Genomic DNA, 16,356 nt, shown 5'->3' on the forward strand with positions numbered 1-16,356 from the left:
TTTTTTGGCCCAGTTGCAAATTGTTAAAACATTATCTTAAAAGCAGCCACTAATCGATAATGTGATATTTCAAATTCCAAAGCAGGTTTCTTCTTTTCTTTTTTCTTTTTTTTGTTCTCCGAGTGGGAATGAGAATAGAAATTGAACATATAATGGAAAGTGCATGACATTCTCCTTGAGTTATTGGGTTACAGCCATGACGGCCTTGCTGCCTAATGGTCCGTTGTTGTAAATTATGGCGAGGCCTGTAAATGTTGATTGTAACATCTGCCCATAGCCAGGCTGAAACAAAGGACGTATCTGTCTGCCTCGGCCAACGATAAGAAGATTGACTCAGACCTGTGTCCAGCGGAGATTAAACAGAACCATGGAACTCAGCAAAGCTTTGACGTTCTAAAGCTGTAGCAGGCCCTATTAAACGTACACTAGGGTCATTCACCGTTTTATGGCAGAAGTAAAAGTGGATTTGCAGGAGCATGTGGGTCATTCTACCATTTTACCATTCTGTTTTATTGAACATTAGTAAAGTTGTTGTGCCAATGACAGTGACACCACTGACAACATGACTAAAATCTGTGCTCTTAAAAAATTAAGGACCACTTTAAATTTTAAATTTAAAGTTTTAAAGTCAAATTGACTTTAAATATTGTATTTATGTTGTTATTTTGAATTTAATACACTTCTTTCATTTTTCATGAGTAACACCACTGACACAATCTTTTTGTGATGTTTCAGCCAAATTTAACAGAAATGTAAAAAGAGATTTTACTAACTGTGGACTTCTCAGAGTCATTCTTTCACCCTTTGAGATACCCAGTAAGTAATTTAATCAAAAGACCTCCCTGTTTATTTAAATTAGATTTTATGTTTACTGTAACACCAGTGACAAAAAAAATGTTAGAACAAGATTTAACATCAAAATAAAATTATATATTTAAACAAAAAATTAGCACAGGACACAATTACAGTTTACACTGAAAAATAAGAACTAAAATAGTTTCACATTGTTTCACACATTTTCACATAAAAATAATCTAATAAATAATAAAAGTTTCACATAAAAATAATAGTTTAGCATTTACTATACACAAAAATCAACTTTCTATGGTTTATTCTTATTTTGAGATCATTTGTGTGGCCTTAAAGTTGTGGGACACCATTTGCCATGGGGTAAATTGACCCCATGTGATTAACTAAAAAAAGTGGAATAGAAACAAAACAAAGAGTCCAAACAAAATAACATGTGAAATCCCTAAAATGAAATATGCTGACGTTTCTCTCTGCCACCTAATGTTGTTGACTCATGCTGTCCAAAAGAACACAGTCACTTTCTTAGTACGCCAAACATATCTATTTAAAATACACCCAACTGTCCATGTGGGATACACAAGTAATTGCATGGTGTTAGGGTATGTTCATTAAAGCAAGAGTGACTATTTATAAACTGCGATTAGGTTGTATTTTGAAACCTCTAAATATCACACTAGTGATAGTTATAGGTCACCCAAGTGGACAGATCAAGGTTTTGATTCTAAGCCAGATCAGATCCGACTCTAAATAGCTCAGCCACACTCAACTGACTGTCTTTTTCTCAGACGAACTGTTTAATTGTTAATTAGTTGAAGCATTTTCTCAGCTAAAGCTAAAAAAGCTATGCAAATTTCAACAATTATATAATTATTACCTTGAAAATGGGCTCTCAGTAATCAGATCATTTTAAGGGTGCTTAATCATAAAAGGTCCTTAATAATTTTTTAGTGTGAGTTTTGTAATTTTTAATTTATTTCAGATTCCAGGCTGGAATATTTTATTCCCAGCTTGCTGTATTTTTATGTTTTGTGTACCGGAGTGATCTAATCTGTGTGCGGGAAGGTGGAGTGTGTTTGGTCACCTTGTGGACCTCGATGGAAATCTGAGCTCAGTGCTTAGCAGGCCAGAAGGGCACAATCACCAGGCTTTGAAGCCCTGCTCCCCCTCGTCCTCATAGTCCCCCTCACTCACTCCCTCTGTTGTTTCAGGGTGGACAGGGCTTCGTTAGTCTCTGCCAATGTTCTTTTTCTCTGACCCAACAGTGCGGCTAAGAGGTCAGTCACTGCTCTCCCTGTTATCTATGGCCTTTCGCCAACTATGGAAGCTCATCAGTGGCTGGACCCCAAGTTATGGTAGCAGACACCCCCCTGCCTCGGCTATTGTGCTCCAGCTACTGTATTTACTGAGGTGTAGATCAGGAAAGGAACAGAAACATCTTAAACTTCAGGGAAACACAGGCTTAATGTATGGCCAAATGGCAAAAGATGGTCCCTGGTTCCATTTCTATACTTTTTTTTTTGCCCTCACCAACTTCAACTCATAATGGCTACTCACAGCACAAGAGGCAGAGGGGACAGCAAGGACCGCAATAGCCTCAGTGTGCTAATCATCGTGCTCACTTTGAAATGCAGAACATTTTTTGAGAAGTATAAGCATAACGTACACACATTTTGTGAATGATTGCTTTGCCTGGCTGTAAACTTTGGTGTAGAGCTGTGGTGTAGTGGTGTGCCTTTTATTTTGTTGTTAGCTGTGTAGACTTTAAAGTGATTAAGCTGTATCAACAGTCATATATTACACATGGCATAGTTTACAGCCAACAATCCAGCAAATCAAAAGTTATCGTTTTGAAATATTAAGCATTTTAAAGTATTTTACTGCTGTAGAGAATCAACTACTTTGTCTGCCACTGCTTCTTGTTTTGTAAAGGATTTTGTGTCAGACACCTCAAATCAAACACTAACATGACAAATTACTGCAACAAATTCATCTGTTATTAACAGTCAGTATACAAGTCAAGTTTTTGTCAGTCTGAAGCATGGGGGGGGGCGCTATTTCAGCCATGTTAAGTGACATTACCTCCATGGTGCTAACAACAGGTTTGTTGTCCATCAGACAATGTTATTGAGCACACCATTGCTCTGTACATTGAGGTTTGCCTTCACGAGGCCTTGGATTCGTTTCAAATTCCACACTCAGTTTGTAGCCATCCTAAAAAGCCTACATTTCCACCCATTAAAAAAAAAATTATTGTTGACCCAGACGTTCTTGTTACAAAATTATGTCTGACCCCATCAAGGCTTCTTCTTCTACAATTACTTAGTACAGTGTTCTTTGATCCCTGAATGCCTATACTGTAAAAATGAAAAGTCAACTCAATTACATGACTTTTCTTGCATTAACTCAACTTGTGGACCAGAGTTCACCCTTCAAGCTTCTTAGTTTAATCAAAACTCCTCCTAACTCTCATTTCAAGTTTCTGGTCAAGTAAACAAAGAGAATTTTTTTTTTTTTACTCAGTTTCCCTACTAGCTGGGAGTCTTTCGATCACACAGCCCCTCCAGGCATTTTCTCCTCCTGGGCTTTCAGGTACAGCGATGAGATCACTGTGGTTCAAACTCACAGCCTCCTGATGTTGGAGTGAATTCTGAGGCTATCACATATCACTACTTTACTTTTCAAAGTTAAAACAACAAATTTCTTTTCAGTTTATTCAACATTAAAAAACACAGAAATCTGAGTAGTTTCAGGAGGTTTCAAGTGACCCCAGCCAGGAGGTTTTGGGTTTTTGGGTCATAGCTGTCCATAACTGGGAGCCCAAGAGGAAAAAAATACCTGGTGGGATTGATTGATGAAAACAGGTAAAAAGCATACGTTCCACATTGTTTACCTAAGATGCAGAACTAAAAACCAAGAAGTCTGACTTGGGTTGACTCTAGAAAGCAGAATAATCACATTATCTTAGAATTTTAAGTTGACCTTCATTTTTGACAGTGTAACTTTTATCTAAAGATACCTTTTAAAGGTCATATATTTTCCAGCAGTTCTAGTACATTATACCTGTATTAACAACACACTGCTGCACTCCTGCTGCATTTTCCAGTGTTAGCACAGCAGTTGCAGTAAAAGTGGTTAATACATTACACGATCTGAGACTCTGTGAGTGTGATGACATTGATAAGTTTACTGCCCCCACTATGCCAACTGCTTTGCCCTTGCACAGTAAACTGCGACTATTAATTGCAATTTGAGCCCTCTTTCCATTGTAAGTTGCCAATTTGGTTTATACTAATTATAATCAGGCTCCTGTCAATCATGTCGATCAGTGTGGTTATTTGATCCAAGCTCAAAGCATCCTGACATGTGTGGCTGCAATCCATCGGAAGTGACCTGTAGTACATCTTGGCACGTATCAACACGCTCTTCTGACATAACAAGCATTGAAAAAAGTCAGCCATACGGAAACAATAGTGAGCGAGAGTGTATTGGTTTACATGCAGGAGCACTGAACACAAATTCCCAGAGTCCATCACCCTGGCTTTGTCTTTGCCTCCTTCCCATTCTCTGGACCCCAGCAGGACAGAGGTACTCGCTGACTCCTAAAATAGCCTATGTTTGAATGCCTTGTGCTTCAGCGATATGGTCCCAGCTGCCATTCCGCTGAGTGAGAGCACTTTCTTTGACAGATTCTCCAAGTGACTCCATGCTAGGGTTCGTATCACTCCTAAATGACAACGGCATTAGGATGCCGTTCTATTGTGTCTCAGAACGGTATCGATTGAAATAACTGTTTGTCTGCTGCATTATCGATGCAAATAGTGTTGATAGTCTACTAATGCAAATGATGGTGGTATGCCAGGTATTGGTAAAATCTAATGGCATGGATGTAGGGATTTTCCGGTGTATCAGGTTCTTATATTGCAAATCAACATGAATCATGGGATGTTTCCTGGAAAAAAGTGGAGGGAGAGAGAAAATAAGGATTTTAATGGGATTGGTAAAAATATACTACTTAACTCTGAGAAGTTTCAGGTATGGCCAGCAATAACAAAAGTGAAATTTGATATTTATTATTTCTTAATTGTAGCTCATGAAAACGAGGAGAGCGTACAGATTCCAATCTTTCAATCAATGCTACATTCATGTTTGTACATACAAGCCGAGATATTTTTTGTGAATTAGTCTTGAATGCAGTCTTGTGTTGCAGAAAGAAAAAGCATCCTTCACATTGTTGCCACAAATGAAAAACAAACAGAAAAGAAGCACAGACTGGAACATGACAATACAGAATGTTTATGTAATACATTACGTAGCTCGCTATGTAATTAACTATGTGATTATGTAATTGGGCTATTCTCCATATGACAAATATGACAAATAACAGGACCTAACTTGAAAAAATTTATGTTTTCTTTACAAACAATGACGTCTTGATTACACTGATATTAGTAATATTCTCAAAGTTAAATGACCAAATTTTCATTACTACAACAGTCAGGTTTGATATTTAAATAATGTTTTTTTTTTTTTTTTCCCAGAATCTTGTCACGATATGTGTACTGTTGTCTAAGATTTTTAAAACATATATTTTACAAATTATCATATTTTTCAGTTTTAAATCATGACTACAGTGTTTAACAGTCACTGAGGTTTTTCCTAACACTTGCACCATGTAACATGTTTTGGTTTACATCCTTACATTTAAAGGACTATTCATACCCAGAATGCATGGTCTATATATGGAAACTATCCTGCAAAAACAGCCTGTTTTGAAATCATTGTTTTTGTGATGTCACGAAAACCAATCCATTTACATAGATTTGCCTGTTCAGTTTACATGTTTTTAACTCCACCCAATCAAGTTTGAGTTCTAAGGTGAGTTTTAGCTTTAAGTGCTTTTTGAATGAGGCACAATACAGGGCAGCCGATCAGAACAGAGCTCATTTACATATATCAGTCTTAAAGGCACAGAAACAAGAACAGCATTTTTAATTCTAAGGGATAAGAAGAGTTAGAAAAATGGCCCTGTAAAATTTTATTTTTTTTTTTCAAATTAAAAATTAATGAGGGAACAAATGAGACACACGTTGGACACATTGAGGTAATGATAATTAGCATAAACTTTAAACATACTCCTCAAATTTTTTGCTGTATCATGTAGAGCTCCAGTAGACCTAAATCATATATATATATATATATATATATACATACATATATATATATATATATATACATACATATATATATACATACATATATATATATATATTGTTTGTCTGTGTGATTCTTATGAGTCAAATATTAAGAATGACTAAAATACATTTGAGTAGTATAGAAACATAAAGTAATATCTTTGGACTACTCAGCTTGAACTGTGCCTTGACTTTCGAGAGCGTTCGTAAGGCCATAAATGCCAGACTGTGATACTGTAAATAGTTCCAATCAGGGGAGCATTGCTTTGATAGCACATGTTTGCGTTCTTCCTTGTGTGAGAAGGGGAAACGGGGGGCGATATCAGTGCGGTGGGGTACAAGGCCCCCTGTTCAACTCGAGCTGAAGTGGGGCCCGTCCATTAGCACGTCCTCCACAGCGAGGTGTCTGAGAGTGATAGCGCCCATCTCCACACACCCTCACACTCTCAGCAGCCTGGCACCAGACGCCGCTGCCCCGAGGACAGCAAGGCTGCTGGAAGATGGGAGAGGAGGGGGCTGGACGTCGGGGAACAGCAATGGGCACAGGCCTGTGAGGCGCCACTGGCCTCTCAGCTCACCCATGCTGACAGTCCATCGCCTCATCAGGTGACCCGTGACAGCTCAAGGTGTGAGAGGTCGTTCACCTTTGATCTTCATGTCGGAGCCCCCTGCGGACATATTACGTATTGGGGCAGTATGATGGAGTGATTGTGTCAAGTGTATAATAAAGTTGTACAGTTTAAATCACCTTCTTAACCTTTAGAAGTCGGGTTCTGTTGTTTTGCTATACTATTACATAGTCAGTTACATAATTAATGACATATACAGTCATGTACACTCCATGAAAAGTTTAGACTTTTTCAACATATTTAGAGATACAGATATCAAGTCTTCATTTAAACAGTGTTAAAAGATAAAGGTGACATAATTTAACAAGTGTCACTTGTCGTCGTTTATATAATTGAAGTAATGCAATTTTCTTATGTGGAAAAAGTGAATACACCTTACATTTATCACTATTTCAAACATGTCAAATTGAAAACAGGTGCACACGATTAGGTAGTAATTATTGGAACACCTTTCGAGAATCTCTTGGAGGAACTTGTCTTACTTAAACCTAGATATCTGGTCTGTTTTGCCCTTTGTTATTGGTGTGTGTTGTATCATCATAGCTAGATCAAAGGAGCTCTCTGAGGCCTTCAGAAAGAAAGTTGTAGATGCCTCTGAGTGTGGGAAGGGGTATAAGAAGATATCAATCCTTACACTGTCAGGAAGATCATCTACAAGTGGAAAAGATTTAAAACCACTGCCAACTTCTCCAGGTCAGGCCACCCCGGCAAGTTTAACTGGAAAAGCAGACCATAAAATGCTAAAAGAAGTTTCTAAGAACCCAAAATTTCATCACAGGATCTGCAGGCAGCTTTTGTCACTGTTGATGTAAAAGTGCATGCATCTACTATTAGTAAAATAACTGCAGATAACTACATGGGAGGTGCACCGGGGGAAGACTTTGTTGTCTAAAAAGAACAACAGGGCAAAACAAAAGTTTGCTAATGAATATGTAGGCAAGGACCAGGACTTCTGGAACAATGTGCTCTGGACAGACGAGTTAAAGATAGAGTTGTTTGGCCACTGTACTAGAAGCCATGTTTGGTGAAAACTGAAGAGATCATTTGATCAGAAAAACCTCATACCAACTGCAATGCATGGTAGTGGAAATGTTCTGGTTTGGGGCTGGTTTGCTGCCTCAGGGCCTGGCCAAACCTCAATCATAGAATCGACTATGAATTCTCTTTTATACCAGAGAGTGCTTCAGGAGAATCTGTAAAATGATGAAGCTGAAGAAGTGGACTTTCCAACAGGGTAATGATCCCATACATACAAGTAAATCCAAGGAATGTCTCAAAAGGAAGAAATGGAGGGTTATAAAATGGCCTGGTCAAAGCCCAGATCTGAATCCCATTGAAATGCTGTGGGTGGATTTGAAAATGGCTGTACATGCAAGAAAACCCTCAAACACTGAGTTGAAATAATTCAGCGTGAAGGAGTGGGCTAACAAATCTCCCAGCAGATATCAGAAACCTGTAGACAGTTATAGGAAAATACATAAAGTTGTTTCTGCCAAAAGGGGCAGTAGCAGTTACTGAAGCCAGGGGTGTACTTACTTTTTCAACAGACAAACATAATCTCCGTTAATTGTTTTTTTAAATAAATGATTGCAAAGTCAAATTTCCATTGTTTTTGTTCTATTACATTAGGTTTATATATACCCACTGTTTAATTCAAGATCAAATACTGATACATATGTCAAAAAAGGAGTAACATTTTGTCAGGTGTACATACTTCTTCCCATGACTGTACATTCACTTTACATTCTGTGTTGACTGATTCAGGTCTGAATTTATTGAGGTCAACAAACAACAAGAAAACAAGTTCAGCCAAACAAGACTGCATACTCAACAATATCCCTGTCAAATTCAAATCATTATATAACAGATATTCTACTTACAAGCACATAAAAACCTAAAAAAATGTAATCAAGCACTTTTTTGTGATCATGTTTTTATTGCATTTCTGAAAAAGGTGGGGGTAGAGAGGTCAACAGGATGGTTACATGCAGTAGGTTGGATGTAAAAACTAAAGAATCAACACAAAGATAATTATTGTACAGTTAAGAAATAAAGCTCAGGAATTGAGCCACATAAATTCTCCAAGTTGACTGCTTTGCTTTGTTGAGCTTGGCTGTAAGATTCCATGCCTAACATATGTTTCTGAAAACTGGATATACCTAACTTTATAAGTGAAAGCTGTGAGGTGACCCAAAAAAGTAAGACAAAAATAAAAAGTTTATTTTTGGTTGCTGTAAACTCTGCCAATAGCATTTTGCGCTAAGTGAGGGAAAACTGAAGATCTGGATAATCATTTAGCAGACATAATGAATCAAGCACTTTTAACAGAGATTACTTGTTTCAATAAGCTACAGTATGAGTGAAAAAATAATGATGTGAAATTACATCATGCCTTTTGTCTTTGTGATATTGATTGCTTCTAATGGTCAACTCTGAACTGAAGTGAAATCCAGAGTTTTAGAATGATGATTGATTCTTCTTTTTCTGCAGGAAATGTCCAGATGGTTTTGAATGTATGAAGATAGGACGCAATCCAAACTATGGCTACACTAGCTTTGACACCTTCGGCTGGGCTTTTCTCTCACTCTTCAGGCTCATGACACAAGATTATTGGGAAAACCTCTACCATCAGGTCGGCATCACTGTCTGTCTAATAAATAATGACTTCTAGAGTACATTAAATCTTGAAAAGTAGCATTTTAGGGTTTTTAGGGTTTTTTCAGGGTTTTTATATGGATGTAATACAAGCAAAAATCTGTTCTTATCGTTTTTTAGAAAAACTTGCCCATGATTGTTCTTCTGACCTGTTCTCATTTTCAGCTATTTGATAGTTGTTTTAGCTATTTTAGTATTTCTTAGTTGCAGTAAACAGAATAAGGAGGGTGTTTAGTATAGAACATGTAATGAAAGACCCAGCAATATAATTTACTGATGATCTGAATAAGCTCTATCCTTAAAGTTTATGACAGAATATTTACATAGTAAACATGGGCACAGAAACACAGTGATGCATGATAACATCACAATCATATCAGTATCTGCAGACGTTTGCATAAAAATATATATGAAATTGGCCAAGCCAGATTAACAAGTGGGAACGAGATCCTAATGTGTGGCCATGACTTAATAAGTTGTGGGAATGAGATTATGCCTTATTAAGCTGTGGTCAAGGCTTGATCATCCCATTCCTTACTAAGACATGGCCACGCATTAGGAACCTGTCTCCACACCTTACTAAGTTGTGGCCACAGCTTAATTTTCTAGTTCCCATGCCTTACTAAGTTGTGGCCACACATTATTTTTACGCATATGGGATGTCACCAGCAGGGCTCTGCATGTATCAGCATTGGCATCAGCAGATATGTACATGAAAAACAATATCTCGGTATAGGCCTGTAATTCCCATATCGGTGCATCACTATAAAAAAGTATAAAATTATATTTCTCTCTTCATGTTAAAAGCATATCATATCTTAATAAATAGCAGTACCACTATTTAGTTGAATATTGAAATTGGATGTAATATCTTTTACTAAGAGTTTAAAGGGAATTAAATGTCTACATTTCATAAATATGTCTTTTAAACATTTCTGAAATACAGAAAAAAGGAAATTTGTTCAGGAAATCTGCTTAGCTTAAAATATCATTCGCAGTGTGCCTGTGAACTCAGTACCTACTACACCACTTTCAAGGATAAATTAGCTAGATGGAATTGTCTGGCTGTCCTCCCTCTGGCCATATGGAGTGTTAGGAGATACGGCTAGACAGTAGGCTAATGAAGAGATTCCCAAGCGTACACAAGCAGCAAGGAAAACATAATATTATTATCTAAATTGGTCTGGCCATTTCATCTCACACCACCGTTTTTTCCACCAGACTCTGCGGTCTGCGGGGAAGACATACATGGTGTTCTTCGTGGTGGTGATCTTCCTGGGCTCATTCTATCTGGTGAATTTGATCCTGGCGGTTGTGGCCATGGCCTACGAGGAGCAGAACCAGGCTACTATCGCTGAGGCATGGCAGAAAGAAAAAGAGTTTCAGCTGGCCATGGAACAGCTAAAAAAAGAGCAGCAAGTATGCGTCCTTATCATGATGTTTAACTGACTTTTGATGGTGATCTTAAAGTCAATGAAAATAAAAACTGGCATTAATTAGCTCATGTCTCTGATCATATGAGGGGAATTCTAACAACTTATTCAGAGTGGATTGATGTGAAATTCTCTGTTTTAGGGAAACATACCGAGTCACACTGGTGGTCATAGGAACAGAACGTCTAAAGTGGTTAATGAGTCTAAAATATATTGCCTGCTACCTGATACATTATTTTATAATATTTTTGCAGAAATAGCTTGGGACCTAAAACCAGTTTTTAAAATCCATTCATGGCATCCAATCATGAGTGGTACGTCAGTATTATGTTTGAAAACTCATGTATGTCAGTGCTATTACAGTTAACTAAAAGTATTACTAAAGCAAAAACTAGCAGTGATAAAAGCTCATGAAGCGTCATAAAAATAACAACACAGTAACACCAAAACGAAATCAAAACTATAATGTCTACTGCAAAACTAACTAAAACTAAACAGAATTACCGAGAAAAACCTCTAGTTTTTGTTTTTTTAGCCATCTTTAAGGAAAGCTGGAGCCGAGCTGAGCCGAGCCGAGCCGAGCCGAGCTCAGTCTACTGTTGTTTTAATTTTACGCTGCCTCCTATCGCAGATTTCACTAAAAACTGAAACTAAATAAAAACTAAACCAAAACTATTACTTTCCAAAACTGCTTAAGCACCTATAAGACTAACTGAAGATAAACTGCAATAAAAAAAAAAAATCAAATACAAACTAATGAAAATTTCAAAACTATAATAATCCTGGTGTAGGTTAATTGATGGTTGTGGATCATAAATAAAATAGTTATATTTGCAACATAGACATTACAACCCATGGTTCCTATGATCACCACTGTAAAGACAACAGAGTCAGTAAATTTCCCTACAGTGCACCATTTCATAGAACCACTCTGAAAGTCGTTTTTGTCTGAAAACCTATTTGTCTCAACAACTGAATTATGCAGATATTTAAAAAAAATATATAAAATTCCCCTTTAAGCATGATTTATTAAATCATTAATGACATTCATTTAATGACAGCTTTCTTTGAGGTTTATATGACTCAACAACAGTTTTTTTTACTGATTACGACTACGACTGTTTGTGATGAGTGGGACAGTATGCAGGGATTGAACTCAAGTGACTTGGAACATAATCTTGTCAGTATTTTTCCTGCAGTACTACTTCATACAAGCACTTCATAACAATCCAAGCAGCATAAAAGAAACATGATCCTCATCCACTTTCACTTACTTGCATTTGTGTTCATAAGCCTTTGTTTTCTCAATTTTGATACAAACCGACAACGATTCGCCTCCTTTTTCACCCTGTGTCTTACAGGCAGCTCAGAAAGCTCAGGAAACTGAGTCAGTGTTGGTTCCTGACCTGTCTCCCTCGGCTGCACAAGACGACAAAGAGCACAAGGGCAGGAAGAAAAGCCTGAGGCCTCTTTCAGAGGAGGCAGAGAACGATAGCGACGAGAAAACACCAAAGCTAGATACCATGGAGGGAGTAAAGGTACAGCTTTGTCCAGTTGCTTAAGCTGACTGCTCCTATGAAAAGAAAATGTGACAAAATATTTCAGTAAAAATAGGATGAGTTGCAGTTTTACATATTAAATGTTTTTATTTCAACTATACTAATGAGTTTTGATGTATTGAAATGACAATCAAATCAGCAACATTCTCATAGGAATAAATCCGCTTTGCAATAATTGTAATCAGTAATTGACGAAATGCATTTTATTTTATGTGGAAAAGAAGTAGAGAATGAAATCAAAAGCATACATTTTAAGAACAAGTGCAGATTATTCTGGATTGTTTATTGTTCCCCCAGCAAACACATGCTCTGCTGGTGCGCACTCTGTCTTCGCGGACCAGACGAGGAAGCCAGGTCAGTATCTTCAATTTCCGGCCGCGGAATAAGGATTCAGAAGCTGATGCTGACGACGAGTTCAGCATTTACGGGGATTCGGACAGTCGGGCTGGCTCTCTCGTCCTTCCCTGGAACAGGCGACGGACTAGTGCTCAAAGCACAGGCAGCCACGGCTCCCAGGTCTTCTTCCCCAGCCTCAATATCAATGGGAAGCTGTTTGTGGCCATGGATCAGAACGGCATCTCAGGCCCTGGACCGCTGAGCCCTCTCCCATTACCCACATGCACCATGGAGAAGGTCAAAGAAGAAAGTGTGAGTAACGATATGCTTTTTTACAAATGGTACAGGTCTAAGTGCGTACTCTCTCTGTATCCCGGGTGTGGTGTAAAGCCATAACAATGGAATGAACTGGAAAGAGAATAACAAATGACTAATATTGTTATTTTTGATTGGAAATAGAACTGGATATATTTAAAACACTGTGTTCCACACTGTAGCTAGACATGGATACATTTTCTGAAATTCAGACAGGTTTATACACTCCACTCCAAATTCAATCGACAGAAAACTATTATAAAACAGATAGTAACAGTTCTAAAACTTGATCGGCAGAGGCTTGTTTGAAGTTTGATGTACACGTACAGAATGCTGTGCAAATATCAGAGACCATGCTTTATTTTTTCAGTTTCCAGTCAAAACAGGCATTAAGTACAAGCCACTAGTTCTTCAGTGACAAGAAGGAGACACATATTTAATGGAAAATTACACAGAAGCCTCAATGACTAAATATAATATAAAATTTTTCAGTATTTTATGTGTCCATTCTTTACCTTTATCATAGCTTTCACTATTTTCGGGAGACTTGTTTTCAGTTTTTTGAAAGAAATCTGCAGGGATATTTTTTCACACAAAGTCCAGTTTTAGAAGTTTGTTGTATTTTCTGCTTCTCACAAACCATGTACACATTCAGTGATGTTGAGGTGTGGGGGTGGGGGGGGCATTTTGACTGGAAAGTTAATAAATGAAGGACAAACTCTAACTTTGGCACAGCACTGAATGACAACAGATATCAGCTGAATTTGGCATTAATAGGACAAGTTTTTAAAAACATTGTGCTCTTCATTAAACAGTTAACCTTTATGTTGCTTGGCAAGCATAGCCTACTTTTGACAAATTACATTGCTTGGCAAAATAATTGTGCATTATTAGTAATACATTAAATGCTTTATTTAACACTGGTATATTTTATCATAATGTATTTGTCACTATTTTATAAAAATATAAATAATAAATAAATTTGCTTTATGGTCTGATGTACCCAAGACCTTTTTTCTTTCATTTAATATGTTGACTTCCTTTAGAACCCTTAGGAATCTGATTCTACTCCATATACAAATATATTTACCTTTGTAATTTTTCTTGACTGTATTCTGACTGTATTTTCTTTTCCTGACAATATTCTGAGTCATTTATTGTATCCAGCTGTTGAATAATGAATGGGCTGTTATCTTTGCAAATGTACATTATTACATGTATTGAAAAAACAAAGTATGAACTCAGCGATACCCTCAGCGTGAACGGTTGAGCAGAGAGTATAACGGGTTCTTCTAGAGAAACAAGAGCTTACTTCCCTGAACCTGCTTGGTCAATGCACTCAATGACACAGTGCTTAATCACAGCCTATACAAAGCCTCCCTTGATATATTGCGCTGTGGTGCATTCATATCCATACAGTTATTTCTTTGCAACGCAGACATACGCGTGGCGTATTAACAGCTAGCTTATGCAACCAACACGTGTTGTGAACAGAGTGAACTAATATGATTGTATATGTATGAATTCAGATCAGGAGATGCATATAGTGGCTGCTTAATAATGTAAATATGATGACAATCAACAAGACACGAAACATTTCTTTACTATGCCATTTTAAAAGGTACATAGGATTTGTTGTAAGGGAAGCTGTAAATGCATGCGAATTTGTTCTTGCTCTAAGGGGAAGGTCTTGAAAGGCTCATGGGTTAATCGGGCACTCTCAAGAGACCTGACAACCTCATCCCTATCTGACAGAAATGAGTGAGGGGGAATGGGGGGGAGGATACACTGTTGTCTTGGCGATGCAGCCATGGTAACGTAGCAACAGTTGAATAAGAGTCGTGGCGTCTCGTCGCACACAATCACGTACACACATTGTCTGTCTCGCACACATACACAGGAGAAAGGATGACTGGTGTTTCCCTCTTGCCAAAACAGCATGCGTGGGTGTTCTCTTGAGCAGTGACAAAGTGACTTTGCGTCATTCCTTTGATTACCTCGGGTCAAATACTTATTTTAAAAATCAAAGGGTCATAGCTTAAGACAAGGCCTCATATAATTGAGACCACAGCTGTAATAGTCAATAAAAGACACCCACAGAGTTATTGCAGGGCTACAGCTATAAATGAAATAATACAGCAGTATTTTATAATGACAGTGTCATGGTTAAAACTGTTTATGGATTGTTGATTTTGTGACTGAGCCATCATCCCACCAAAACACAAACACATACAGGACCATGTTTCATCATCGTGAAGGCTGAATTGACTGTGGGATTGTATTTAGTCCCAGCTTTTGAGTTTTGCTACAGTGAAGACATTTGTAGTCGTTTTTAGAACCGACCAGACAGCACTTTGATGGCTGTAGGGTCACTTTTGATTAAATAAGTAATCAAGCCATCTATCCATTAATTTAACGAATAACCAAATAATCAGTTTTAAAAACAGTAATTAATAAACAATGACTTCAAGGTCTCATATGCTACATTTTTCTTGTATTGTATTCACCCAATGATCAATTCATAGCATTTGTGTGGTTTTATGTACCCAAGTCATAACTTATTTTAACTTGACCATTTTCTCACCTCTCTTTATCCCTTAGAATTAATCAGGCTGTTTTTGTTACTGTGCCATGAAGACTGATATATGTAAATGGCCTCTGTTCTGATTGGCTGTTCTGTATTGTACATCATTCAAAAAGCTGTCCAGGCTGAAACACTCCTTATAATTTCATCGTGATTGGGTGGAGCATTAGACTGAATATATATATATATATATATATATATATATATATATATATATATATATATAATAAAATGGTAGATTTTTGTGAGATCACAGAAAAACAGGCTGTTTTTGCAGCTTAGTTTTCATATATATATATATATATATATATATATATATATATATATATATATATATATATATATATGTACTGTAGGGATTGGGGAGTGAATGCGAAATTTTGAACATTTAGCAATGTTTACATGCTCTTTATTTCAAAAAAGTGTGGAAAATTCATTTTCACATGCTACAGGCCAACTAACCATTCATTGAGAATGTTCAACTTTATTACTTTTTTAACTGAAAAAGTGAGCGGATTAAGTGTCATGGAAAGATTAATATAGTATTCATAGTTTCAGTGTAGTATATTTTAATGCCAAAGCAGGACAAAAAATCTGTAAGATTTAAGAATGAGTATGTAATTTAAACACAGTTCATTTTACAAAACCTGAATTTACTTAAAGGGTCCACGCAGTCCATATATTGCAACGTAAGTTGCAAAAACAGCCTGTTTTGAATGTTTTTGTAATATCACAAAAATAAGGCTTTTTTTCACCTAAGTCCACCTATTCCGCCTACAGCAGTTTAGCCTCACCCATTCACATTAAAGTTATAAAGAGCATTTCAGCCCAGAGTGCTTTTTA

The 16,356-nt window shown here is 37.1% G+C and overlaps 1 protein-coding gene across 3 annotated transcripts in view; it reads left to right on the top strand.

The window, feature by feature from the left end:
- scn5lab (sodium channel, voltage gated, type V-like, alpha b) overlaps positions 1 to 16,356 on the top strand; it is a 128,805-nt gene that overhangs the window by 30,648 nt on the left and 81,801 nt on the right. Inside the window, exons 8-11 of one of the 3 annotated variants that reach the window (XM_036589571.1) lie at positions 9,122 to 9,263; positions 10,508 to 10,705; positions 12,081 to 12,257; positions 12,576 to 12,926. In XM_036589571.1, coding sequence (XP_036445464.1) covers positions 9,122 to 9,263; positions 10,508 to 10,705; positions 12,081 to 12,257; positions 12,576 to 12,926 — 868 coding nt within the window. Of the gene's footprint in view, positions 1 to 9,121; positions 9,264 to 10,507; positions 10,712 to 12,080; positions 12,258 to 12,575; positions 12,927 to 16,356 lie in introns of all 3 variants that reach the window. The other 2 variants (XM_036589554.1, XM_036589563.1) reach the window with 2 other exon arrangements.

Source organism: Colossoma macropomum, unplaced genomic scaffold (genome assembly GCF_904425465.1).
Source record: "Colossoma macropomum unplaced genomic scaffold, Colossoma_macropomum, whole genome shotgun sequence".
Taxonomy (NCBI): domain Eukaryota; kingdom Metazoa; phylum Chordata; class Actinopteri; order Characiformes; family Serrasalmidae; genus Colossoma; species Colossoma macropomum.